We start from the raw sequence: 22,844 nt of genomic DNA, 5'->3' as shown, positions 1-22,844 counted from the left end.
GTTCCTCAGGTTCGTGGTCCAAGGGCGGCACTACCAGTTCAAGGCCCTCCCGGATTGAAGTCGGCACCCAGGGTGTTCACCAAGTGCCTCGCACCGGTGGCGGCGCGGCTGCGCCTACAGGGGATCCACGTCTACCCCTACCTGGACGACTGGCTCATCCGGGCAAGGACAAGGGAGCTCGCCGTGGAGCACACTGTGAAGACCGTCCAGCTGCTCACGGACCTGGGATTCTCCATCAACTTTCCAAAATCCCACCTGGTTCCGTCGCAAGTCGCCCTGTTTCTGGGAGCCAAGCTCGACACAGTGATGCGGCTGGCCTCGCCGTCGGAGGAGAGGACCAGGACCATTCTGGGCAAGGTGCAGCATCTGCTGGCCACGGACATGGCCAGGGTAAGATCTATCAAATCCCTCCTCGGGATGATGTCCTCCTGCATTTATCTAGTGCACCTTTGCAGGCTTCGGATACGCCCCTTACAAGAGTTCCTCGACGCCTGCTGGGTCCAGTCGACGGGCAACTTCGAGGACAGGATCCCTCTCAATGAGACGTTCCGTCAGGCGATCCGGTGGTGGGGTACCCGCTCCCATCTGTCGGCGGGCACGGACTTTCAGACCCCAGCTCACCAGGTGACGGTGACGACGGACGCCTACATGGAAGGTTGGGGAGCGCACTCCGGAGATCTTCACACGAGAGGCCTTTGGCTCCCGCAGGAGAAGTCACTCCACATCAACATCTTGGAGCTCCGCGCAGTGTTCTGGGCCCTCCGGTCCATTCTTCCGTCCCTCAAGGGCAAGGTGGTGAGGATCTTCACCGACAACACCACCACGATGTTCTACATCCGGAAGCAGGGCGGAACCAGGTCCCCGGCCCTATCCAAGGAAGCCCAGGATCTGTGGCATTGGGCCGTCGCCCAACGGATGTTTCTGGTGCCTCTTCATCTGACAGGAATAAAAAACATGATCGCTGACTCACTCAGCAGGGAGCTGCGCTCGTGCCACGAGTGGGAACTACGCCAGGATCAAGTGGATCGACTCTTCCGACGATGGGGCGAACCCCAAATCGATCTCTTCGCGACGGCGACGAATTCCAAGTGCCGGAGGTTCGCCAGCAGGTTCCCCCAGCCGAGGAGCATGGGCGGTGCTTTCTCATTCCCCTGGGACGGCCTATTTCTTTATGCGTTCCCTCCGCTGCCGTTGCTGCTCTGGCTCATCAACCAGCTCAAGAGGTCCCGGTGCAGGATGATCCTCGTCGCACCGGCATGGCCGAGACAGATCTGGTTCCCGGACCTTCTGGACTTGTCAACGTCCACACCAGTCAAGCTGCCGACGGACGCAGACCTTCTCTCCAGAGAAGGAGGCGCCATTCTTCACCACAATCCGGAGTCGCTGAACTTGCAGGCCTGGCTCCTGCAGCACTAGAGTTTGGAGGGTACGATATCCCGGCCGACTGCAGAGAGGTTCTTGCAAAGGCCAGGGCGTCCTCAACTCTCAAGTGCTACGGACATAAATGGAAGAGGTTCTCTGTCTGGTGCCGTGCACAGAAGATTAACCCTCTGCGGATTACGGCCCCTAAAGTACTGCTGTACCTACTGTCGCTGGCCATAGCTGGACTGGCTTACGCCTCCATCAAAATACATCTGGCTGCAAACTCCCGATATACCAGGACTACGGGACGGGCGTCCTTGTGGCCTCATCGCCTGGTGAAAGAATTCATGAAGGGACTATTCCGATCATTCCCGCCGATGAAGGCTCCTGCCCCGGCGTGGGAGCTTAATGTGGTGCTGACCAGGCTTATGGGGGCCCCATTTGAGCCTATGCATTCGGCGCCTTTGAAGTTCCTGTCATGGAAGACTGCTTTCCTCGTGGCCATCACCTCCGCGCGACGAGTGGGAGAGATCCAGGCCCTATCTTGCAAGCCTCCATACTTGACTTTTCATGACATGAGGGTGGTGCTGAGGACGCACCCCTCCTTTATGCCCAAGGTGCCGTCGGACTTCCACCTCAACGAGCCCTTGGTGTTGCCAGTTTTCTTCCCGTCGCCTTCGCCGCCGGCCGAGAGGACTTTGCACTCGCTGGATGTAGCTAGAGCGCTGAAGTTCTACGTGGACCGCACAAAGAGTTTTCGGAAGACGTCACAGCTGTTTGTGAACTTTGGGACTGTGAATCAAGGGAAGGCTCTCTCGAAGACTTCCATTTCCGGATGGCTCTCCGGCTGCTTCATGCACTGTCACCGGTTGGCAAACCGACTGCTGTCCGGCTGTCCGAGAGTCCATTCGACCAGAGCGATCGCTGCTACCACAGCGTTCCTGTCTGGTGTGCCCCTGCTGGACATCTGCAGGGCTGCGACGTGGAGGTCGACGCACACCTTCACAAGATTCTACTGCGTCGATCGGGACTCCAGGGAGGAGTCCAGGGTCGGCCAGGCAGTGCTGCACAACCTCTTCGCCTAAGGTGAGCCTGGTGAGGAGGTAAGAGATGCTTAATGTTGAGTTGTTGTATTGCTTAATGTTGAGCCTGTTGCCACCTCCCGTGGTTGTGCATGTGTGTACTGCTATGTATTCTCTTATTCATGAGCATGTGAATCCATGCCAGACCCCATGCTGGAGAAGGAACAAGTTACTTACCTGTAACTGTTGTTCTCCAGCATGGGTCTGGCATGGATTCACATGCGAAACCCTCCCGCCTACCCCTCTGCGGCTCTTCACTTGGTCATACTTCCACTTTACATGCTACCAAATCTGAGGATGGCTGCCAGAGGCGGGGCTTAGGGAGAGGGCAGTCATTGGCTGGGAGCAGTATGACCCAGAGACCAGTGATTGGTTACTACTAAGAAAGACAGATCAGAAACGAAACTGATACTGATTTTTTTCTATACCGAGGATTCCCGGCCTGACGACAGGGACTAGTCATGAGCATGTGAATCCATGCCAGACCCATTCTGGAGAACAACAGTTACAGGTAAGTAACTTGTTCCTTATGCGAGTTAGTGTTCCCACAGCTAGCCGTAGTGTTGGTTTCCTTATCTCCGCTACATAGCTGAAAAGCATCCCTTTTTCTTTGATGGAATTTGCTCGATTTGTTCACATACCAGTAGAGCCTTCCACTCAAGTGCTCGAATTACAGACGGAGACATCCTAAACATAAAGATCCCTTGCGTCAGAGAAGAACATACTACATGTATTTTTATATAATACATAGCATGTTAAATATAGTAATTGTCCAAAAAAAACAAAACAAGAATTGACCCCACTGCTTACATGTGGTCTCACTATCTCAGATAGGCACCCAACATAAATTAACAGAGGGGAAACAACCTAGCAAAGTAGGTAAAATCCTCTGTGGGCCTGCACATGTATGCAAAGTGTCCCAAAGAGACAACCCACCCTGTTACATATGGAAACTCCATGACCAGTGATTAGCACTTACCACATAGGCAGGGTACAAGAGGAAAAGGGAACTGGAAAATAGCCTAAAATCTCTTAGGTCAACACAACATGTTGTGTTGACCCTCTGAGCATAGTACACAAAATAATACAAATTCACACCTGGTAATGAAACATTGTGATAGAGGGTAAAAAACCTTTCAAAACCATACCCAAAGGTCTTCAAGAATATGAACACTGACCAGAATTAGCTACAGTGTAATAATGCATTTACAATGAGAGAAGGGCAAAGCATATCTTTAAAAATCAGAACAGCTAAGTTCTAAAATGCTAGTTCTTGGTCCATAGCTCACTCTTCCTCTTGTGGGTAGAGTTAAAATGTCCAGGGGCAGGGAAATACCCAAATAGTTACTTAAAGAGAGTTCTAAGACTGGTAAAGTTTCATAGTAAACAATGGGATAAAGGTCAGTAGGTCATCTGCTTTATGGGAAAAATGCAGGTAAGTCTATTCCTTAAACCCCCCCGCCCCCCACCGCCCCACATGTGCAGATTCTGTGGAAAACTAACCCAGGCAGGACCAGTCCTGGAAGACACAAAGTAAGATGCAGCAGAGCAGGAACCCCCCACCTCAATGTAAGTTGATGGTAATGTGGCTGATACTCTTCTCCAAAGATTCTCAATGTTGGACCCAAGGAATCACAGATGGTAAGTATCTTTACTAATCTCCCACCCCAGGACCCAGAGGTAAGTACCTAAACATCAGTTTTGGAGAAAACTGCTCCAGCATTCTAAACAACCTATGCAAGTGCAGGCTTCTTTCCTAGGTGTGCTCTACAAGATATGGTGCCCAGGGGTTTGAACCCCTGAGCCGGCGAAGACTCTTAGAACCAAGGAAAGGAATATATGACCTCCCAAGCCGTGTACATTCAAATCTGAAGTGAAGAACCCGGCAAAGAAGACTCTGGGAAAACTAGGGAAGCCGTGAGGATGGCTTTCAGTAGCGTGGTTGACAAAGAAGGTTGGAAGCTCTGCAATAAACTATCCCAGGATGGTTATAACTGCTGGTGGACATACCAAGCAACAGATCAGGCAGGGTGTTGGTCCACCAACACCTTTCTAGGTGACCACTGCAATCCACAGCCAAGCGGAAAACCTTGGTGGAAAATGGCAGTAAACGTGCCAGAAAATAGTTAAGCACGGAAGGCTTGACCAAGCAGATATGGGGATGCAGCAGGAGAATTCAGGAAGCCCGGACTGGACCGCCAAGAACAAAAAACCCAAACCGGGATAAGCCCAAACCACTTGAATGGCCAGGTAAGGGTGAGAAACGGCGGGAATCCTGGGAAATCTACTTCAGCAGGTTGGCAGACCTTCTTCGAAGTAGCGGAACAAAAATGACAAGAGAGGGAAGCAGAAACCAGGCATGACCTTCAGTATCACTGCAAAACTGGTCTGGCCAGAGGCCAACCTGCTAATCATTCGAGGAGACTGGGGGGGGGGCGCAAAGGGTCAGATGACCACCCTTGCTGGTTGGTCAGTAGCTCTGCCCCCTCAGCCTAGACTTCACTTCCACAGAGAAGTGAGAGGTAGAACACAGGGACCCACCCTGGCCTAAACCGTTTTAAGCCAATATGGAGCTTGCCTTGTGGGATCACAAAGAACCCACATCCACATAGCCAGGACATAGAGAGTATGATACTCCTCTTTAGGAAAGAGGCATTTGTGAGTTGGAAATGGAAATTATACTGAATATATGATGCTTTCATTTTTACAATTTATAGTACCTTGACCATGTGGCTTGCTAAAGAAGTTTACAAACTGAATATTAATGCAGGATATAATTGTCAATGTTCAGAGATGCTAAAACCTTGTGGGCCAGAATTGGAAAAGTCTACAAGACATGAACTAAGAAAGTTATTTAATTTGTACTCCTCTGTGCAAACGTTTAGTGACTCTTGTAGTACCTGAATAAGGCTTAAGCCGATAAGGCAAATCTCTTTTTAAAAGATTTCTATTTTCATAATTGCCGATTTCAGCGTTGTGCAGGAAAGTTTTGAGTGCATTTTGATGCTGAAAACCATAACCTAAGAATTTGGCTTTATTCAATGTCGATTTGCATTCAGAGATAAAATTGGATCTTGAAACATGCTTTGTAGGAAAGGTCACGTCCTCAGTTTTATGATTTAATAGTTGGAAGCATTTCTGTGATACTAACAGAAGAGAAAAGGCATCACATTCCTTCAGTAATGTTCTTTCTGTCTGTCGTTCAACATATTCCTCATCTTAGAGGTATCGTCCAGGCGCAAGTCTGCCTTCAGATTTATTTCAACTTTGACCTATTTTTTTTTTTTTACATTTTTATAATCTCTTGTCTAGATTTTAAGTTCTCAGTCAGATGTCTGCGCATGTCCGAATATCTGGAAGGAACTGCAGTCTGGCCACAAATATTGCATTACCAGAGCCTTGAGTTGCGAGGAGGCTGTTACAGGATGGGAGCTGCAAAGTCCCCCCCCCCTCCAATTCCCAACATCCGCCCAAGCCTGCTGACTTGGCTTCTGACTATATTTATGTATATTTGTCATGCTTATATGTAGGTCCAGAGCCTATGGTTACCGCTCAAACATACTTCATGGTTGAAGAAGAGATTGCAGAATCTGAAAACTCCTTCTGGTGGTGTCCAGATGTTCAGAAGAACCCATGTGGACACACTCCCCAAAATAAAGCCAAAGCAACATTGATTAGGTACAGTCTCCAAAACACTGGAGGGGCCCCAGTCCCCAGGAGAGACCCTGATGGGAGCAACACGTATATGAGCAGAGAACAGACTTGAGTGGGATCCTGGCTGGCAAACACTTGCTAGAGACTAAAGAGAAACCCAAGTATGCAAGACAGTGCTGCAATGGGAACCCACAAATTCACAGAAGTTCTGTAACCCACTGGAGCAGAGGTGCAGATGGTGGAGGTTGGAGGGGGGCGGGCAGGACTTCCACCCACAACAAAGATGGCTGTCCGGCTTTTAAAGCAGACCTGAATCGCGAGAGATCATTGGAAGCATTTGGAGCTGGACACTGTCCAGAGGCTCTATGCCAGTGATATTCAAACTTTTTATGCGGAGTTCCCCCCTTGAGTAAAAATATTGTTGCTGCCCCCTCGCCCCCAGTTGCCATATCTACTTATATTTTCTATCAAAACAAGTCACTTTACTCCCTTTTGGAAGAGCCTAGCGCCCCCCCCAATTAACATCCTGCATGCTCCCCTAGAGGCAGCCAGCACCACATTCTGAAGACCACTGCTCTACACAGATCATGCAAGGATCTAACCAACCAGAGACTTTCATAGAAAGGGCCTCGGTAATATTGCCTATTAAAAGGCGATACAAGCTTTAGAGAAGGGCGCAGCCAGGGCAGCGATTCCTGCAAGGAGCATGCAGCAGTATGGAAAGGCTGGAGAAAGCAAAGGGTCCTAGAAGAGCGTGGCGGTAATTCAGTCTATAAGCCTAATCAAACGTTTAACCCTTAGAAATCTATCATTTGAGGCTGAAAAGCCAGACACTCCTACTGGACTTGGAACCCCTGAAGTAAACAATGCACTATAACCCTTTAAGGAACTGTTGAGCACAACATCCATTAAAGCAGGAAGAGATGATACAAATGCTACTCCCTGCCTGATGAGTACAAATAGCTAGCTGGTCCTTATTATCCCTGTGACTGTTGAGGTTAGGGGTCCTGGGGGAGCCCAATATCCCTAATGGAGGGCAAATCCTGATATCTTTTAGTTTCACCAACCTAGACACAGTTTTGTTAAGTTGGTTCAAAGAGGGGCACAGCCTTTCATGTATTGATAAATCACCAGGTACAATAGGCCTGTATCCAACCCCCAACCCAACCCACAACACTTGTAAAGTCTTTGAAACTTTGGGCACATGTTTTGTCATTTCACCATTTTTTAAATAATCGCCATTTCTGTGTTCTATTTATTTCCTGAATAAGTCGGGACCTCTGACAAATGTAAGCTTTGATTTTTGGTTATTGAGACACAGGCCATACTAATGAGCTTTTTACAGAAGCAGTCATTTCATACATACCTTAATGAAGCAGTGAACCATGAAACCAATTTTGGCTAAACATTATAAACCCTGACTATAGACCTTGAACAGAATTTGATACTCATTGGATATGGTTGCAACAAGCAATATTGGACAGTATTGTGCCTGTGCCCTAAAATCAAATCTTCGGTTACATAGGTTCTGTCCATGCGAGTTTCTAGAGACCCGATTGTGGTAGTAGCTTGGGCAGTGTGTGTGACGCCCCTATCTTTCTCCCATGCCCCTGCAACCATCAACTCACCATATGGCTATAAGAGGAGCATCTGGACTTGATAAGATTTTGAAGTGGGACTAATGCTTGTTTTTCTTTTGGGAGTAATAAGATTTTCTATACACAATGGGGATATGTTTCTTTTTAGAGGAATACAAAGGTTCCAACTCAGATAACATTGAAAAAAGCTATGTTTGGTTGGGTTTTATACAGCACAAATGCTTCCCGTCCTTACATATTTGGGTGTTTGTGTTTTCATATTTATTTTGTTGAATAATTTCACTCCCTAATTTTAATTATTGTTTTGTTGAATACAAAGCTGTTTTTATGGGGTAAACCTGGTTGTAGGGTTGAGCATTGATGACCCCTTCTATTCCCGCCAATGATCTACTGCCCATACCTCTCCTTGGGCATAACTGACCACTTGACATTGTTTGGGATCTTGTTCGCTTTCCAGAGGTATGGTTACTAGAACAAAGGAGTAGAGGGGACAAAAGAGAACAAAGAAACAGTTCAGTCTAATCACTGCATTTTAACCCTAGCACTGGTTACAAGATGTGTAGCTAAAATTGTTGTAACAATCACAGAGACCACACATTTGGGAACATAATGCATGGTTGGGAACCCTGAAAAGAAATCGGAGATTTTCACGCAAGCAAGAAAGCAGGAACATAGCTGATCTAATCACAGAAGGTAACCTTGACTTCCTTGCGATTACGGAGACCTGGCTACACAATGCGGCAGGACCTTCGCTTATGTTAACCATCCCTGATGGCTACACAATAGTTAGACAAGACCGAGATGGCGCAAGAGGAGGCGGCATCGCCATCATCTCTAAAATGAGTCTTTCCCTCAGACTAGCTCCTATCCAACTGCTAACATCATGTGAAACTCTATCTGCCAAATTTCAGATAAACAATTCACAATCACTCACCATCCATCTAATATACAGACCTCCTGTTCCTATTGGTACCTTTTGAGGAGGATCTAGATAATGTACTTACCAACAACCTTAAACCATCTTCCCATCTACTCCTATTAGGGGATTTCAACATAGGCTTTAATGACCCTACGGACAAAAATGCCCCGGCCTTAGCCAACATGATCAATGCTCTAGGTTGGTCTCAAAAAGTCAGCAAACCCACCCATTTGAAGGGGAGAACGCTAGATTGGATAGTTGACTATAACTGCACAGCTACCATCTCTTCAATCACAACTCTACCCTGGACAGACCATTCACTGGTGTCCTTTAACTTATCCACCACTAGACCTACTTCCACGGCCCCACTACTAGCGCCACCATGTTTAACCAGAAATAAAAATGCATCACAGTAGAGAAAGTCATCCCTGCTATCCTACCCACTCTTAATGCATTGTCAGAAAATCTAGATCCCAGCATCCTAGTCCATGAATTCAACAATCTAATGCTCACTACTCCACACAAAATAGCCCCACTGAAATTGAGAGGGAATAAACCTAAAGCACATCTAAATAAATGATTCACGCCACAACCTACGCCTCCTGAAAAGAAAAACCGAAACTACTTGGAGGCTCTTCCCTTCGAATGACAATAAGGCAAAACTAACCTCTCTCTCCTTGCTTTATAAGAATGAAGTCTGCCTGGCAAAACGTAACTCTTATGACGAACGTATAGCCAAATGGAACTCCAGTATGAAAAATCTTTTCGATACTAAAAGAACTCAATTCACCAATAGCCACACCTGACATCTGCACCAAAGACAAGTCTTGGTGTACAGATAGCCAACACGCCTTAGCAAATATAATGAACACGCTCCAAAATAAAATACAGTTGAAAAAAGAAACACTGAATCTTCAGGAATCGGCCATAAGTCCTCTGCCCACCAATCCATCCACGGCTCATAACACATTTCATTTCACTAAAATGTCTACCCTGGAAGTAGAAAAAATTATCCTCTCGCTCAAACCTTCCAATTGCAAAGGTGACATCTGTCCTGCACAACTCATAAAAGGTGCTGCCAGAGACCTGTCCCCCTTAATTTCCAAATTGATTAATGCCTCCTTCGCCTCAGGCACCATCCCTGCTAACCTTAAACAGTCCTGAGTGCTCCCTCTCCTCAAGAAGCAGACCTTAGACCCTCTAATCCCCACTGACTACCGTCCCATCACCACGGTACCTTTTCTACTCAAACCCTGGACAAAGCTGCTTATAATCTGATTCAAAAACACTTAGAACTGCATAAACTTTTAGGAGATAGACAATCTGGCTTCCACCCTTTACATGGAACTGAAACTGCCCTAATAGATTTAAAATCCCAAATTGATGAGCTGAGAGACAAAGGGAAGACAGTACCTCTGCTACTCCTTGATCTCTCAGCAGCCTTTGATATAGGTGACCATAAGGTCCTCTGCAGAGACTTGAATTCTGCCGCTCACTTCTCCCATGAGGCCATCAGATGGATTGAGTCATTCCTGAGCGAGAGAACCATGAGAGTATTCTGCATCAGCAGCCGCTGACCCTACCCCCATCCTGTGTGGTGTTCAAGGCTCTTGTGTCTCCCCAGCTCTATATAACATCTTCACCAAGCCCCTGTTCGATGATTTGGATCATCTGGGTATCACCTACACCAACTATGCAGATGATACACAGATCCTCCTCCCGCTTTCTGGGGATCATAGCTAGGACACAGAATTGGTGAACAGGGTTTATTTTATCATCCTGGCATGGGTGGCCACCCATGGCCTCTGCCTGAATGATAAGACTGAGCTGATTATCCTGGGAACTCGTACCAACATTAAAAAAAATAGGCCAAGAATTTTCTTCATTAAATATTGACGGGAATATCATGCAAGTCTCCAAGGAAGTAAAAACCCTTGGTTTCTACCTGATTCCACTTTGTCATTTGATAAACAGGTAAAATCCTTGGCCTCTACAACAGCCTACACTTGCAAGCCGATAAGAGCCGGTAAGCCATTCCTCTCCAATGACAGCTGCATGATCCTGGCTAGAGCCTTAATACTTACTCTCCAGAATTGACTACTGTAATGCCCTATATAGTGGTGCTAACAAAACCACCATCCGGAGGTTACAAATATTACAAAACAACGCCTTGAGAGCAGCACTCGGCATAAACAAAAGAACCCAAATCTCCTCCATCAGACTGTCATGACCCCCATCCAGAAGACCCCTGGCAAGCCCATGGCCCAGGAAGGGTCTCCACTATAACCAGTCATCCTTGGCCTAGGCCTTCTTGGGGCCAGTCCTGGCGACTTTGGCGCCAGGCTCATACTTGATAAAGGACTTGTATTGGGAACTACTTTATTTCAGTGTCAATCAACATGGAGGCATCCACATAGCTTGGCTCCTTGGAACCAAGCTATGCGGTATAGTATTTTTGGGTGTGGTACCATAGGAACTATTTTACCTGGACTACTTTCCTGAAGCGATTTAAACCACACCCGACTGGGATAACACGCTTCGCGTAACTTTGCAATTCTGCAACGTGACGCTCACAGTGTTCAGCTGCACCCGTGAACCTCGGAAAAACAGCATCTGTAAAGGAGATAAAAGACATTGTTAGCAGCAGCAGCTTACGTAATTTCATTGTTAGCTGTCCACGGCTCTTGAGATCAGCATCCTGGAACCAGCGCTCCTCCCGAACCGACGGATCTGCAAAAAAGGGAGAAACAAGGCATTAGACATTTTTACAATTTAATGAACGGTGCCGAAAAGCTTAACTCGCAAGCCACTCCTCGACCAGCGTCGCCTCAGGAATTCCATGCACCGGGTAGGCACCGAGACCTGTGGGAAGACAAGACAACAGGTTAGCAAGAGGCAAGGCATTATAGCGCTGCGCGTAGCGCCTACTCACCGCATCAAGGTGCTCTAAAAACGCCATTTATTAACGGCGAGACCCAATTCAGTCTATGCCACATATTGGACTTCCGCGCACCTAAGGAAGAAAAAAGACATTATTTAAACCAAAAAGACATGCAAGGACAATAATATAGCACAGCAATAAGTCCTACCTGAAAGACTCAAAGCGGGCTGCATCAGTGAAGTAACTCGATCGCAAATGCCCACCAAGCACAACGCGCCCCTGCCAAGAAGGCAGGACGGAGAGCACACCTGCATTAAAAACAAGGTGAGGAGAGGTCCAGTGAGGCCGCGGGTATACGGGGTGTTGGGGGACTGTTTACCCCAGTTGCCCAGTCTTGAACATTGCCCACCTGTATTCCAGGCAGAACCCTCCCGCTGGTCACACCTGGGAACCGCAGAGAAGGATACATGATTCCCAACTGCTGGGTGGCGTCCCTGTGGAACCAGGTGAGCGTAAAACAGACGCCAATATAAATGGCTATCTACTGATAACAAAATACAGCTAAAGAGGCTAGCTCTGACCAACAAAGCTCTAAACAATGCTGCCCCTAGTTACCTTAAAGACAAACTCCACAGGAAAATCTCTCCCAGACCATCCAGAGCTGGCAATGCTAACTGCCTGGCAATACCTAGATATAGGTTTACCACGATTGGTGGAAATAGCTTCCCAGTGAAGGCAGCCAAAATCTGGAACCTACTGCCACAAGACCTGAGAGTTGATCAACCCTACCTACACTTCAGAAAAAGTGCCACAAAACATATCTCCACTGACCCCTAGTTGCTCACCACCTGATGCTCCCCACCCTCACTTGCCCTTGGTGTCATTGCTTAGATGACTGTGTTACCTAATTTAGGGTAATACTAACGTACTGTATATATCTAGCGTAATATCTGCTAAATTGTACTCTTATTGTATATTTTGTATCTATGTTAGATTTATATATGTATACTGGATCTTGTATAACTGTTTTATTCTGTAACTTGTAAGCTTTGCATTTTTCTTATCGCTGCGCCCTGTTACCCACGGGTCTGGTGCGCATAAAAAGTGAATAAACAAACAAACATGTTCTGCCATATCATTTCTCTGAGTGCAGTATACTTCCACATCCTGGTCTTGATCAAATGGCTGCTGAAATATCAATGTTTTGAATTGAACACTTCCTTTCACCCCGTCACTGGTTACTCTTGCTTCTCTACATCCCTTGGCACGCTTCCCTCCCGTAGACATTTTTTGTTTTTATATTTCTATATATATATATATATATTTTTTTTTTAATCTCTTTTCCTTTCCCCCAGACCAACCTGTTGTGAAATCTGTTGTCACCATGTTTGAGAAGAAGCAGACCCCAGAGATGGCACCACCAGCTTCAAAGCCTTTGGACATTCATAGCGAAGGCATGAGTGCAATTTGTGTCAAACTGTTGAAGTCTCAGAAAGAAACACCCAGTATTTCCAATGCAATCCGTATGCGCAGGGTAACCACAATTTTAATTTGCATGTTAAGAGTGTTGGCCAACCATTTGAACGTGAACATTACTTTCTTTAACTTCAGCCGCGCCGCAAATTGACCCTACACGCCTGGGGACTGGGATGCTTGGGGGATGAAAAAAATCCTAATACTAAAGAATATTTACTTTGGGGACCCAGTACTACATACGCTGTGTGCTGCACCACACATTCGAGTTCTATTTAGCATTTTGGTCTGGGGATCCCAGCATTTGTACAGCGGGGAGAATGCAGCTCAGAATTTAGAGGGATTGGCAAAAACGCATGGGATGTTGAATTGCTAGATTGTGTGCCTGTTTATCCATATTTGATGCCCAAATGTAAAATAGCAAAGATGCAGGTAGTCAAGATTGAGATTCTTTGACTGAGATATTTGTGTTGGGTTCTCGATCGTGTAAGAGTTGCAGCGGTAAGGATTGGTGAAAAGGCAGAGCAATGTGTGGTGGCACATGCTCAGATTTGGTGTTACTGCATCACTCTTTGTTTCTAGTGTTAGAAAAGTAGGGGAGGGGCGGCTGAAGTTTCGGACCATTGATATGAATGGTGGTCACAGTATTCAAGCATGTGGGTCAGCTGCAACTCAGGATTTCAGGCACTTCAGTAATGCTCTGTCATAGTGTTTAGGTATATTGGGCTCTAGCGCCACAGGATTGGTTTACATGTGAAGAATCGTGACCTGGTCTCCATGTTCAAATATCAGACTGGATCTTTACCTACAAAGCTGTGCAGTGGCCACTTATAATTTCAACACTAGACTGCTGAGAATTGGTGTCTATGCAGTGCAGTTGATGAGTTATCAAAGGTGGTCGAAACCCATGATGGTTGCAGTAAAGTTTCCAATTGTAATGGTAAGACTGGTGTGGCTTGCAAAATCTGTCAGAGTTTGATTGGGGCAGGGCTGTTCAAGCTTGGGATTGTGATATAGTGACGGTGCTTTTAGTTTCGTTTGAGATAGTTTTTCAATGACTTAAACCCCCCCTCTCCCACCTCCTGGTTATTCAGCCTTCTCGTTGTCTACAGGAGCGAGACGCCGAGTTAGCAATGGTTCGTGGAGCGTTGGATGTCCAGAACCCATGGAGAGAAGCAGTGATTAAGCAGCAACGTCTAAAGAACACAAACAATGAGGAGATGGTGAGAAAATGCCCTCTTATATTTTGAGCTGAACCAGCATAAACAGTCAGAACTGTTGGCCAACTGGCATTGATGCAGGAAGCACAGTTGGTCTGTTGTGCTGGGTCTTGACCTGCACACACCTTTGGCTGACGAAGTGTGGCTGTAGCACAAGCTATAATCTGTTTATTAATTTCAATGGGATGAATTGGCTGGCCTATATTTATACATTACTGCAGTCTTCATTGGGGGTAAGCTGTGAGGCACAACTCTTTGATCATTTGGCATGCAGAGTATAGGTATTGTCAATTCCAGTGCCCAAACAAAAAATCATCCATATTTAGCTTGGCTGTGGATAGCACACAGTGCCCATGAAAACCAGTTCCCAAGCATCCATGTTGGAGTTATATATTCTGTATACATAAGGGCACTGAAGGTTTTTAATGTTCTTATTTATGGATAATCAGGATAATTGCTGAAATAAATGGCATGCCAGCATCCACACCGGGTGGAGGTGGGTGGGGGACTGTTTGTACCACACAGGAAACACCCCATTAGCTAGCCGTAGATCTTGCATGAGAATTTTCTGTGCAATCGAAATTAGCCTTCCAGAGCTGGCAAATGGGGGCAATGTCAGTTTGCACGTTGGTGTGAAGACAGTGTAGTAGATTACCCTTCACACTCCACTAGACCCTCTTGTCCCTTCCCCTCCCACCCCCTCTTCACTACTCAGAACTACTGTATTGCTCCTCACTTGCCATACACCTTCCTATTGGGCTATTAATTTGGGGCCATTCTTTTGTTGTTTTATCTTGCCAGTCTCTCTCTGTTGGAATGTCTCTTGCTGTGTTCAACAATTCCTGCAGACTCTTGTCTGAAAGTTTTGTTGAATGGTTTCTCTTATTCCTCGCCAGCTGCAATGTTTGTATTCATGTGTTAGGGAGACTTATCATTATTGTGCTTCATCCCCTCTCATAGTGAGACCCCCACCACTTTTTGCTGGACTTCTAGACATTGTTCTAGACATTTTTCTTTTAATCCTGAATGAGGGGAGCCTTTTTCCACTCATTTATTCTTATGGGCTCTGTCTTTTGGAACTCTATTCTTTGTATTCTACGTGTACTATGGGAGTCTGTCTGCTCCATAGCTCTTAAAGGCATCTGTATTTTGCAACTGCAGCACACAGCTCCTTTAAGACTCTTTTTCCTATGTCCTTTAGTAACTACAGTTCTTAGTATCTCTCCCAAACTGTATAGTCTGAGAGATTGGCACACACCACCTTCAGTGAGGTGCCAAATGGATACTTCGTATCCCCCTTCTCTCATAGACAATCCCCTAGTTAATGGCTGGTGGCAGTGGACATGTTCTACCAACTATTGTGTATTTTCTATACTGCAGGCTATGTCCATAGCCTCTGTAGTGCACAATAGGGGCACTGTGAGAAACCTGAAGGTGTGTCACTGTCTGAACCCTGTGGGATCTCTTTCTTAGGTGGCCAGCGCACGTCCATCACCCTTGGATCCAGACCCCTAGGGGTGGACAAGTGCGGGCAGATCACCTGGGAGAGGGGTTCTCGGGCAATGGGGGTGAGACATCCGATGGCGAGATGTGGTATTTCCCCTCCTTTCCTTTATAGGTTATTCTAAATACTGTCCCGCCCTGCCGCTCCCCCAGCCCCCTAATTCCAACAAGTACCAACTGAAAAAGGAGGTGTGGAAGAACCAGGAGAAAGGAATTGCAATTACCAACTTGTGTATTACAACCACAGGACTACCCTCCTGTCTCATATATGCCCCTACCTGACATTGCTTCAGTTGAAATAGAATATTGTCAAACCAGTTCCATTATGCCTCCATACCGCTCTGTAAAACCACACCACCAAACCAACACATTTATTTACCATCACACACACACACTCGCCCTGTTTATTTGGGCAAAACCCTACACAGATTTTCCCTAATTAATCAGAAAAACCACAACTCCCACAAATCCCTCCACACTGGCTTTCTCTACAAACACTGAGACGAGTTAGAGGGGAGCTGAAAGAATGAAGATCTCTCACCACCACTGAGAGACAGAAGAAAGACTATGCCATACTAAGACTGGACTGTCCCGCTAATGAGGCCAGGCAAGGTCAGGCCTCCTTTTCCAACTACTCGCACCTGACTCCACTTGAGACTCCCAAGAAGTATTAAAGGCGGGGCAGGAGAGCACACTTAGAGCGAGCTGGGGATGCTGGAAGGTGTCGAGATGGCAGAGGAAGATCAGTTGAGCTGCGGAGGCCCTGGGAGACATGGAGGAGGAGGGCACCACCACACTGGACCTTTGAATGCAGGAGAGGCTGCAGTGAGGGGAGAGACCTGTACCTCCAGGAGGCAAAACCAGGGGCAGCTAGGATCTCCTGGCGGTGCCACACCAGCACTCCTCCCCAGAGCCCAGCAGGCAAGCCCAGGTCTCTGAGAGGCAGGCGATGAGGCCCTGACCTCAGGACACATCCCCATTGAGACTCCTGCAGCTCCCAAAGCCCAGGACTGCTGTTTTGGGGAGTATTGAAGTAGGAGCAAAATAAACTACAATGCATTCTGGGACTGGCAGTCCAAAACTGTTTATTTCAATTTTTTTTAAACTGAAGAAGGGTCTGCGTCTGACAGAGGGAGACCCTTAAATCTACGTGAGCAGGTCTCGGCCTAGAAGAGGGGCATCTGGGGATCCGTGCCCAGCGAGGGAGTCCCTGAGCGGGGAAGGTCTGTGCCCGGAAGAGGGGGGGGACATGAACTTTAAGAAAACCAAGTGAAGGACTAGCAGCAGAGTGGTCTGTTGCCACGTGGGTGCTTATTTAAAGGCTCTGGCTTGTCCCTTTTGTTGGAACTACAAATACAAAAAGGCTCTAGGAGAGGCCGGTGTAAGAAGTCAAAGTGGTCCTACAAGGGTCGAGCAAAACTCCTTGACAGTCGAAAGTCTCACGCTGAGGAAACAGTGAATTGCGTTACTGGAGGCAAATGTGAACCCGACTGAGGGATGCCTACGAATTAGGGTGACCAGTGAGAACATTGTGTTGAAGAACTGCGTGAAGCCTGGCGGCTGAGACCTGGACTTGGGTAAAGGAAGAACCTAAGGGGTCTAGAATGACTTTCTTTTGAACTGTATGAAAATGACCATGTGAACCCGACGGAGGGATGCCAGGAGAAAGCCATGGGAAGGGAATCCTGCATGGTGTTAAAACTAAGTCAGCTGTGATAATTGGCAAATGTGAACCCGTCTGAGGGATGCCTGCGAATTGGGGTGAGCAGTAATACACCCGTGAACATTGCGATGACAAGTGTGAACCCGACGTAGGGAGGCTTACCGTCAAGAAGGATCAGAGCCTGGTTGAGGGGGATCCTGGGCTGAAGTCCTCACTCAACGTAAAAAGATTACGGACATGAACTTTTTGCTTTGTTATTTTGATAGATTGGGCCCTCTGGGGCAAGAGAAGTTGTGTAAAAGAGACTTGACCATCGAAGATCCTGATATCGTTGAGAAGAACTATAGGACCAGCTCCCATAAGGGGTCTGGCTGTCCTTATTGGACAGCCAAATGCTGAGAGAGATTGCAGAGGAGTGTGTGCTGGAACTATACAAAAGGTGAGGCTTCTGGAATGTAAAGAAAGTAGACCACTGGAAACAGAAGTAACGGAAGGTGACCAGAGATGCTTGTAGACCCTTTGCAACCCTGTGAAGCGACCATTGCTGTCATGACCGTGTTTTCTATCCGACAGAGGAGCTCCGAAGAGGATGACCCTTTCCCTTTGGCTGGTGGGAACAACCAGTCCCAAGACAAACTTTGAAACGAGCCATCTCCTGAGGTACTAGGATTTTCCAGAGCTGTGGTACCCAAATACCCGGAGACCTGCTGCCCATTTCGAGTGCATCGTCGTAGAAAGGCTGAGCACGTAAGGACACTCCAGAGATCCAATCCAACTCGCCCAGACCCCCTCACCAGAGTGTGGGACTGCAGGAAGCAAAGAAGATTGATCTGTCTTTTGTTGGTGCTGCTGAAAAGGCACCAAAACCGCAGTGTGAACCAAGAAGTTGCTGAAAGTCGTGCCACAGGTGCCCCTTTGAGACTGCTGCTGAGAGACACCGTCCATTTTCCTGCCTTTCGTCACCAGACCAAGGAAACTGGAGGTCAGGTCCACAGCTGCCACATCGCGGAGGATCCAACACAAACACTTTCTTCAAACTCAAGGTACTGTGAGGGAAAATGTGTTGCTTACCTGATTCTGAGAAGTCGCTCCAGAGCGTTGGAGTGCACCTAGAGGTGTCATGCCCTCTTACCTCTGACCCAAGCTGCTGCTTGTGTTCCCTTTACAAGTCCGTTTTTCAGTCTCCTTTGCTTGTTGTTAACTTGCTCCTTCACTAACTTTAGATATTGGAAGAAATCTGCAAGAGCTCTTCATTATTCACTGTTTGCCAAGACTTCCAGCCCTCTCCGAACTGCCTTTAGCAGGGTTGCATTTTAGGATTTAAAAGACTTGCCAGGTGAAGAAACAGTCTCTCTAGAACCTTGGAACTAAGCTCATGGGGCACTAACCACTTATTTTCCTCCTTTTAAGTGACATTTCTATGTGTGTTTGCAAAGTAAATGCATTACTGTATAACCTTTTGAAATCTGCATGAGTGCGCAATTACGGAAGATAGGATAACCTTGTCTTTTCCCTTTCCAATGTTGCTACAATTGTAACTGCGAACAAACACAAAAGTGAAAGTGCCTTTAGAAGTGTATTATCTAGTATTCCTAAGTGTTCTACCATTACCGTCTGAAGTACTTAAAGTGATTCTGGTGTAAATCTAATATATAACTTTTACATACATATACATGTAAGTGCTTCATTGCTGTGCCGGACTAAGATTCGGAGTACTTACCTACAGCTCACATCTTCTTCAGATGAGCCTGACTGCTCTGCCACACTACCAGGGTCCTGAGCTAGTACAGGCTGATACTAAGAGTTGGGGGATCTATAAACCACTGGGATAGTTTACTAGAGTCTTACTGCCAGTAGGACTTTAGGAAAACTCCCCAAACATCCTGGATGCTGAGAGCAAATCAATTTGGGCCCCGGGTCTCCTTGTTATTACATACTGCCTCGTTTGCTGCATTACATACTGCTTCGTTTGCTGTACTGCTCTATTCAAATCCTGCTCCCACCCCTACAGCAATGGCTCCCCTGAGCTAAGGAATCCCAATGCTGCTTTGAAAGTTTATATCTAAAATATATGGAGATAATGTGTGCTTCCTTCCTTTCTTGCCTTCATCCTGCTCCTGGTTCTCTTTCCAGGTATCTGACTTAGATCCTGTGTCTCCGGGCATCTTCGAGGAAGACCTCAACAGTAATGTGCATGAGGAAAAGAGTGTGTCTTTCCTGGAGGTCCGCTTGAAGCGCTGTTCATCAGAAGATATCCAAGGTGAGTGTGTGTGTGAGACCCTTGTGCATAATTAACAAGTTGATGAGTGCTTCTTGGAGTAGTTCTGCAGAGTGTCCTTAAAGCTGTCTGCAATTCAGAGCAAACTGGTTGTTAAACACTCTTCTGAAAGGGTCTGCTGAACTGACAGACAACCTGAAAAAGGTAAAGAATAAGATGAAGTTCTGAGTCACTCTGCCATGTCTAAGGTTTCATATATGCTTTACCCAATCTATAGGAGTGTTACCGAATCTATAGCAGTGTGGCTAATTGGCACAGATGTTATTTGGAACCATCATGTACTTTATGCTGAACAGCTGCCCGTGGGAGGGGATTCTAACACATAGTTGGTGCTTACCTCACAGAAACGTGGTTCTCAGTAGATCTTCATCTCTGTAGAGTCTCATCTTCTCTATGTACGTGCTCTGTTTGTCGTAGCTCTTGTCCAGAATCACTTTGTGTTCACTCCCCCCCCCCCCACCTCTGGCTGACTCACACCCAGACACAACCCTGACCCTTCTCTACTCCTTTATTTCCGATACTCTTGATGGCCCATCCCCTGTCATGAGGATCCGCTTGAAGTCCAATGCCAAGTGCAATTCCTGGTATGACTCTGACCTAGCTACACTTAAACGTAAGTGTTGAGCTGCTGAGAGGAAATGGAGGGATTCTTGTTCATCCTCTAAACTCGCCTGTTGCCTTCTCCAAAGGGAATACCGACTCTGTCTAAACCAAGAAGAGAGTCCACATTCAAGCCTGTGTCTCTGCAGCATCTAACAACTCGGCCGAACTCTTTAAAATCTGCAAGGAGCTTGCCAACCCTGCTGCAGTCTCTACCCCTCTTCTTGCCTCCCAGGCTCTCTGCAATACCCTTGCCTCTCATTTTATCTCAAAAACCCAGGACATCTTGTCCACCCTCTCTGCCCCTCCCCTCCTATTCCCTCTGTCTGTGCTTGCTGACTCCCCCTTTAAGTACCACCCCAACCTCCTCATCTTTTCCTCTCTTCTCCCCTGATGAGTTCGCTAGACAAGTCTGATCTATGAAAGCCTTGTCAAAACAGGTTCATCCCTGGTCCTCTAAAACCATCAAGGACCACATTGACACCCTCCCGGCCCTTGACTATTTCTGCAACCAGTCCTTTGCCTCAGGATCTTTCCCCTCCCCTCTGAAGCACTCCCTTGTGCATCCTCTCCTCAAGAAACCTACAGCTGATCCCTCCTGTCTGGCTAACTATCGCCCTATTTCCATTACTCCCTTTCTGGGCAAACTCCTGGAAAAGCTGGCCATCTCTCAGTTTAGCCTTCATTCCGATTCTGTTGGCTGTCTGCATGACCACCAGTCTGGCTTCAGAGCGGCCAGACGTACGGAAACTGCTCTCCTGAACATCCGTGAAGATCTGCTCTCCAACCTTGACTCTAACATTCCCTCTGTCCTCATCCTACTTGATCTCCTCTGCCTTCGACACAGTCAACCATACAATCCTGCTCAACCGTCTCTGTGATAGCCTGGGTATCGCTGATCAGGCTCTGGCCTCTTTCCACTCTGATCGACCCTCCCAGGTCCAACTTTGGTACTTCCTATCATCTATCTTCCTCTCCAACTGTGGCATTCCCCAGGGGTCTAACCTCTTGCCCTGGCTTTTCAACCAATATCTGGCAACCCTCGCCCAGTGCATTGCCATTTTCTGCCCCAATGTCCAGTGCTACGCTGATGACACTCAACTCATTTTCAGGCTGCCCTCGGCAACCAACTCTCCCTCTCTCATCTCTGAGTGTCTAACTGCCATTCAAGTTTGGTGTGCCGCAAATGACCTCTGTCTGAATGCCCGCAAGACGGAGATCCTCCTCATCGGCACACCTCCTCCATCCTTTCCCTTCACTCTCTGGCCGGCCTCTCTTGGACCTCCTCTTGCCCCCACCTGCGAGGCTAAAAACCTTGAGGTCATCTTTGACTCCATACTTTCCTTCTCCTCCCACATCTCTTAGGTCTCTAAAAAGTCAAACATCTCAGAGGTACTCTACCTTTCCTCTCCTTCCCCCAGAAGCTCACTGTCTCGCAAGCTCTGGTTCTTTCCAGGTTGGACTGTTGTATCAGTCTCTTCCTAAATCTAGTTGCCTCTACTCTCCGCCCTCTGCAACTAATCCAGAGCAGGACTGCAAGACTTGTCCTTGGCCTCAAGCCCTAGGATCGTATCTCTCCAGCTTAGAAATCTCTCCATTGGCTCCCAGTGGATGCAAGGATTAAATTCAAAACCCTCTGCATTGTCCACAAGGCTTTCTGGGGTCTGGGTCCAAAATACCTTCAGCTATCCCTCCGTAAATACCTCCCCTCTCGAGCTCTTTGTTCCTCTACCTCTAACTCCCTCATGGTTAGTCGTGTTTCAAAGAAACAAGCTGGGGGTAGATCTGCCTTCGGCTGGGGCCTCCCTCTGGAATAGCCTCTCTGCCACTCTAAAACATGAGGAGAACCATCTCTGGTTCCGGAAGCACCTCAAGACCTTCCTCTTTGCTTCTGCCTTTGCTCCCTCTCTCCCCTGCTGATCTGCTCTCTCTTGGCACTGTGCACCTGGCCACCCTCTGTCGTCTGGGCCCATGTACCTGCTCACCCTGCCAACCTCCTGCACTGCCACCTGGCCACCCCTTGAAATGTGGACTATCTGTACCCATACAGTCCCACCCCCCCATTGTCTTCTTTTTCTGCACTTATTCAGACTTACCCAGTCTGCTGCCGTAAACAACTGCAATTGTCACTTGCTGGCTGCACTACCACGGTTTATTGCCTCTATTATCTATTTATTTGTATTTATTATTATTTATCTGTTCTCCTCTGCTCCGCACTCTCCCACTTCCATGCACGTTCTCCCCTTTCTCTTCCCTTTCCCATGCACTTGTGAGTTCTCAATGTCACTGGGCCTAGTAAGATCGTTGATGTGTTCTCTCCTGTTCCCCTCCCTTGCCTTGTCGCGCTCTGAAACACTTGTGTATGAGTGCTACACAAATAAAATATCATATCATATACATGGGATATGGTTTGGGCCACTGACCAGTCTGTGTTCTCGGGTTCTTGCTCTTGTGTTTTACACATACTGTGCATGTCGCCACTGTGTTTTCTGTTCTTGTCCTGAGAAAATCTGTAATATTTTACCCCTTCTGAGCGTGTTTTGTTTATTTATTTTTTTGTCACTGCTGTGGCTTGTGTTTTGGTGTGGAAAAATCTTTGTACTTGCAGCAG

At 47.1% G+C, this 22,844-nt stretch overlaps 1 protein-coding gene across 6 annotated transcripts in view; it reads left to right on the top strand.

The window, feature by feature from the left end:
• The window catches only part of LOC138582468 (anillin-like), a 717,297-nt gene that overhangs the window by 131,505 nt on the left and 562,948 nt on the right, over positions 1-22,844 (top strand). For 3 of the 6 annotated variants that reach the window (XM_069653796.1, XM_069653830.1, XM_069653821.1), the window contains exons 6-8: positions 12,852-13,030; positions 14,082-14,192; positions 19,489-19,615. In XM_069653796.1, coding sequence (XP_069509897.1) covers positions 12,852-13,030; positions 14,082-14,192; positions 19,489-19,615 — 417 coding nt within the window. Of the gene's footprint in view, positions 1-12,851; positions 13,031-14,063; positions 14,193-19,488; positions 19,616-22,844 lie in introns of all 6 variants that reach the window. The other 3 variants (XM_069653803.1, XM_069653810.1, XM_069653784.1) reach the window with 1 other exon arrangement.

Source organism: Ambystoma mexicanum, chromosome 1p, assembly GCF_040938575.1.
Source record: "Ambystoma mexicanum isolate Mex_15411 chromosome 1p, UKY_AmexF1_1, whole genome shotgun sequence".
Lineage (NCBI taxonomy): Eukaryota > Metazoa > Chordata > Amphibia > Caudata > Ambystomatidae > Ambystoma > Ambystoma mexicanum.
The sequence above is the reverse complement of the archived record's forward strand: the minus strand, read 5'-3'. Positions and strand labels throughout refer to the sequence as shown.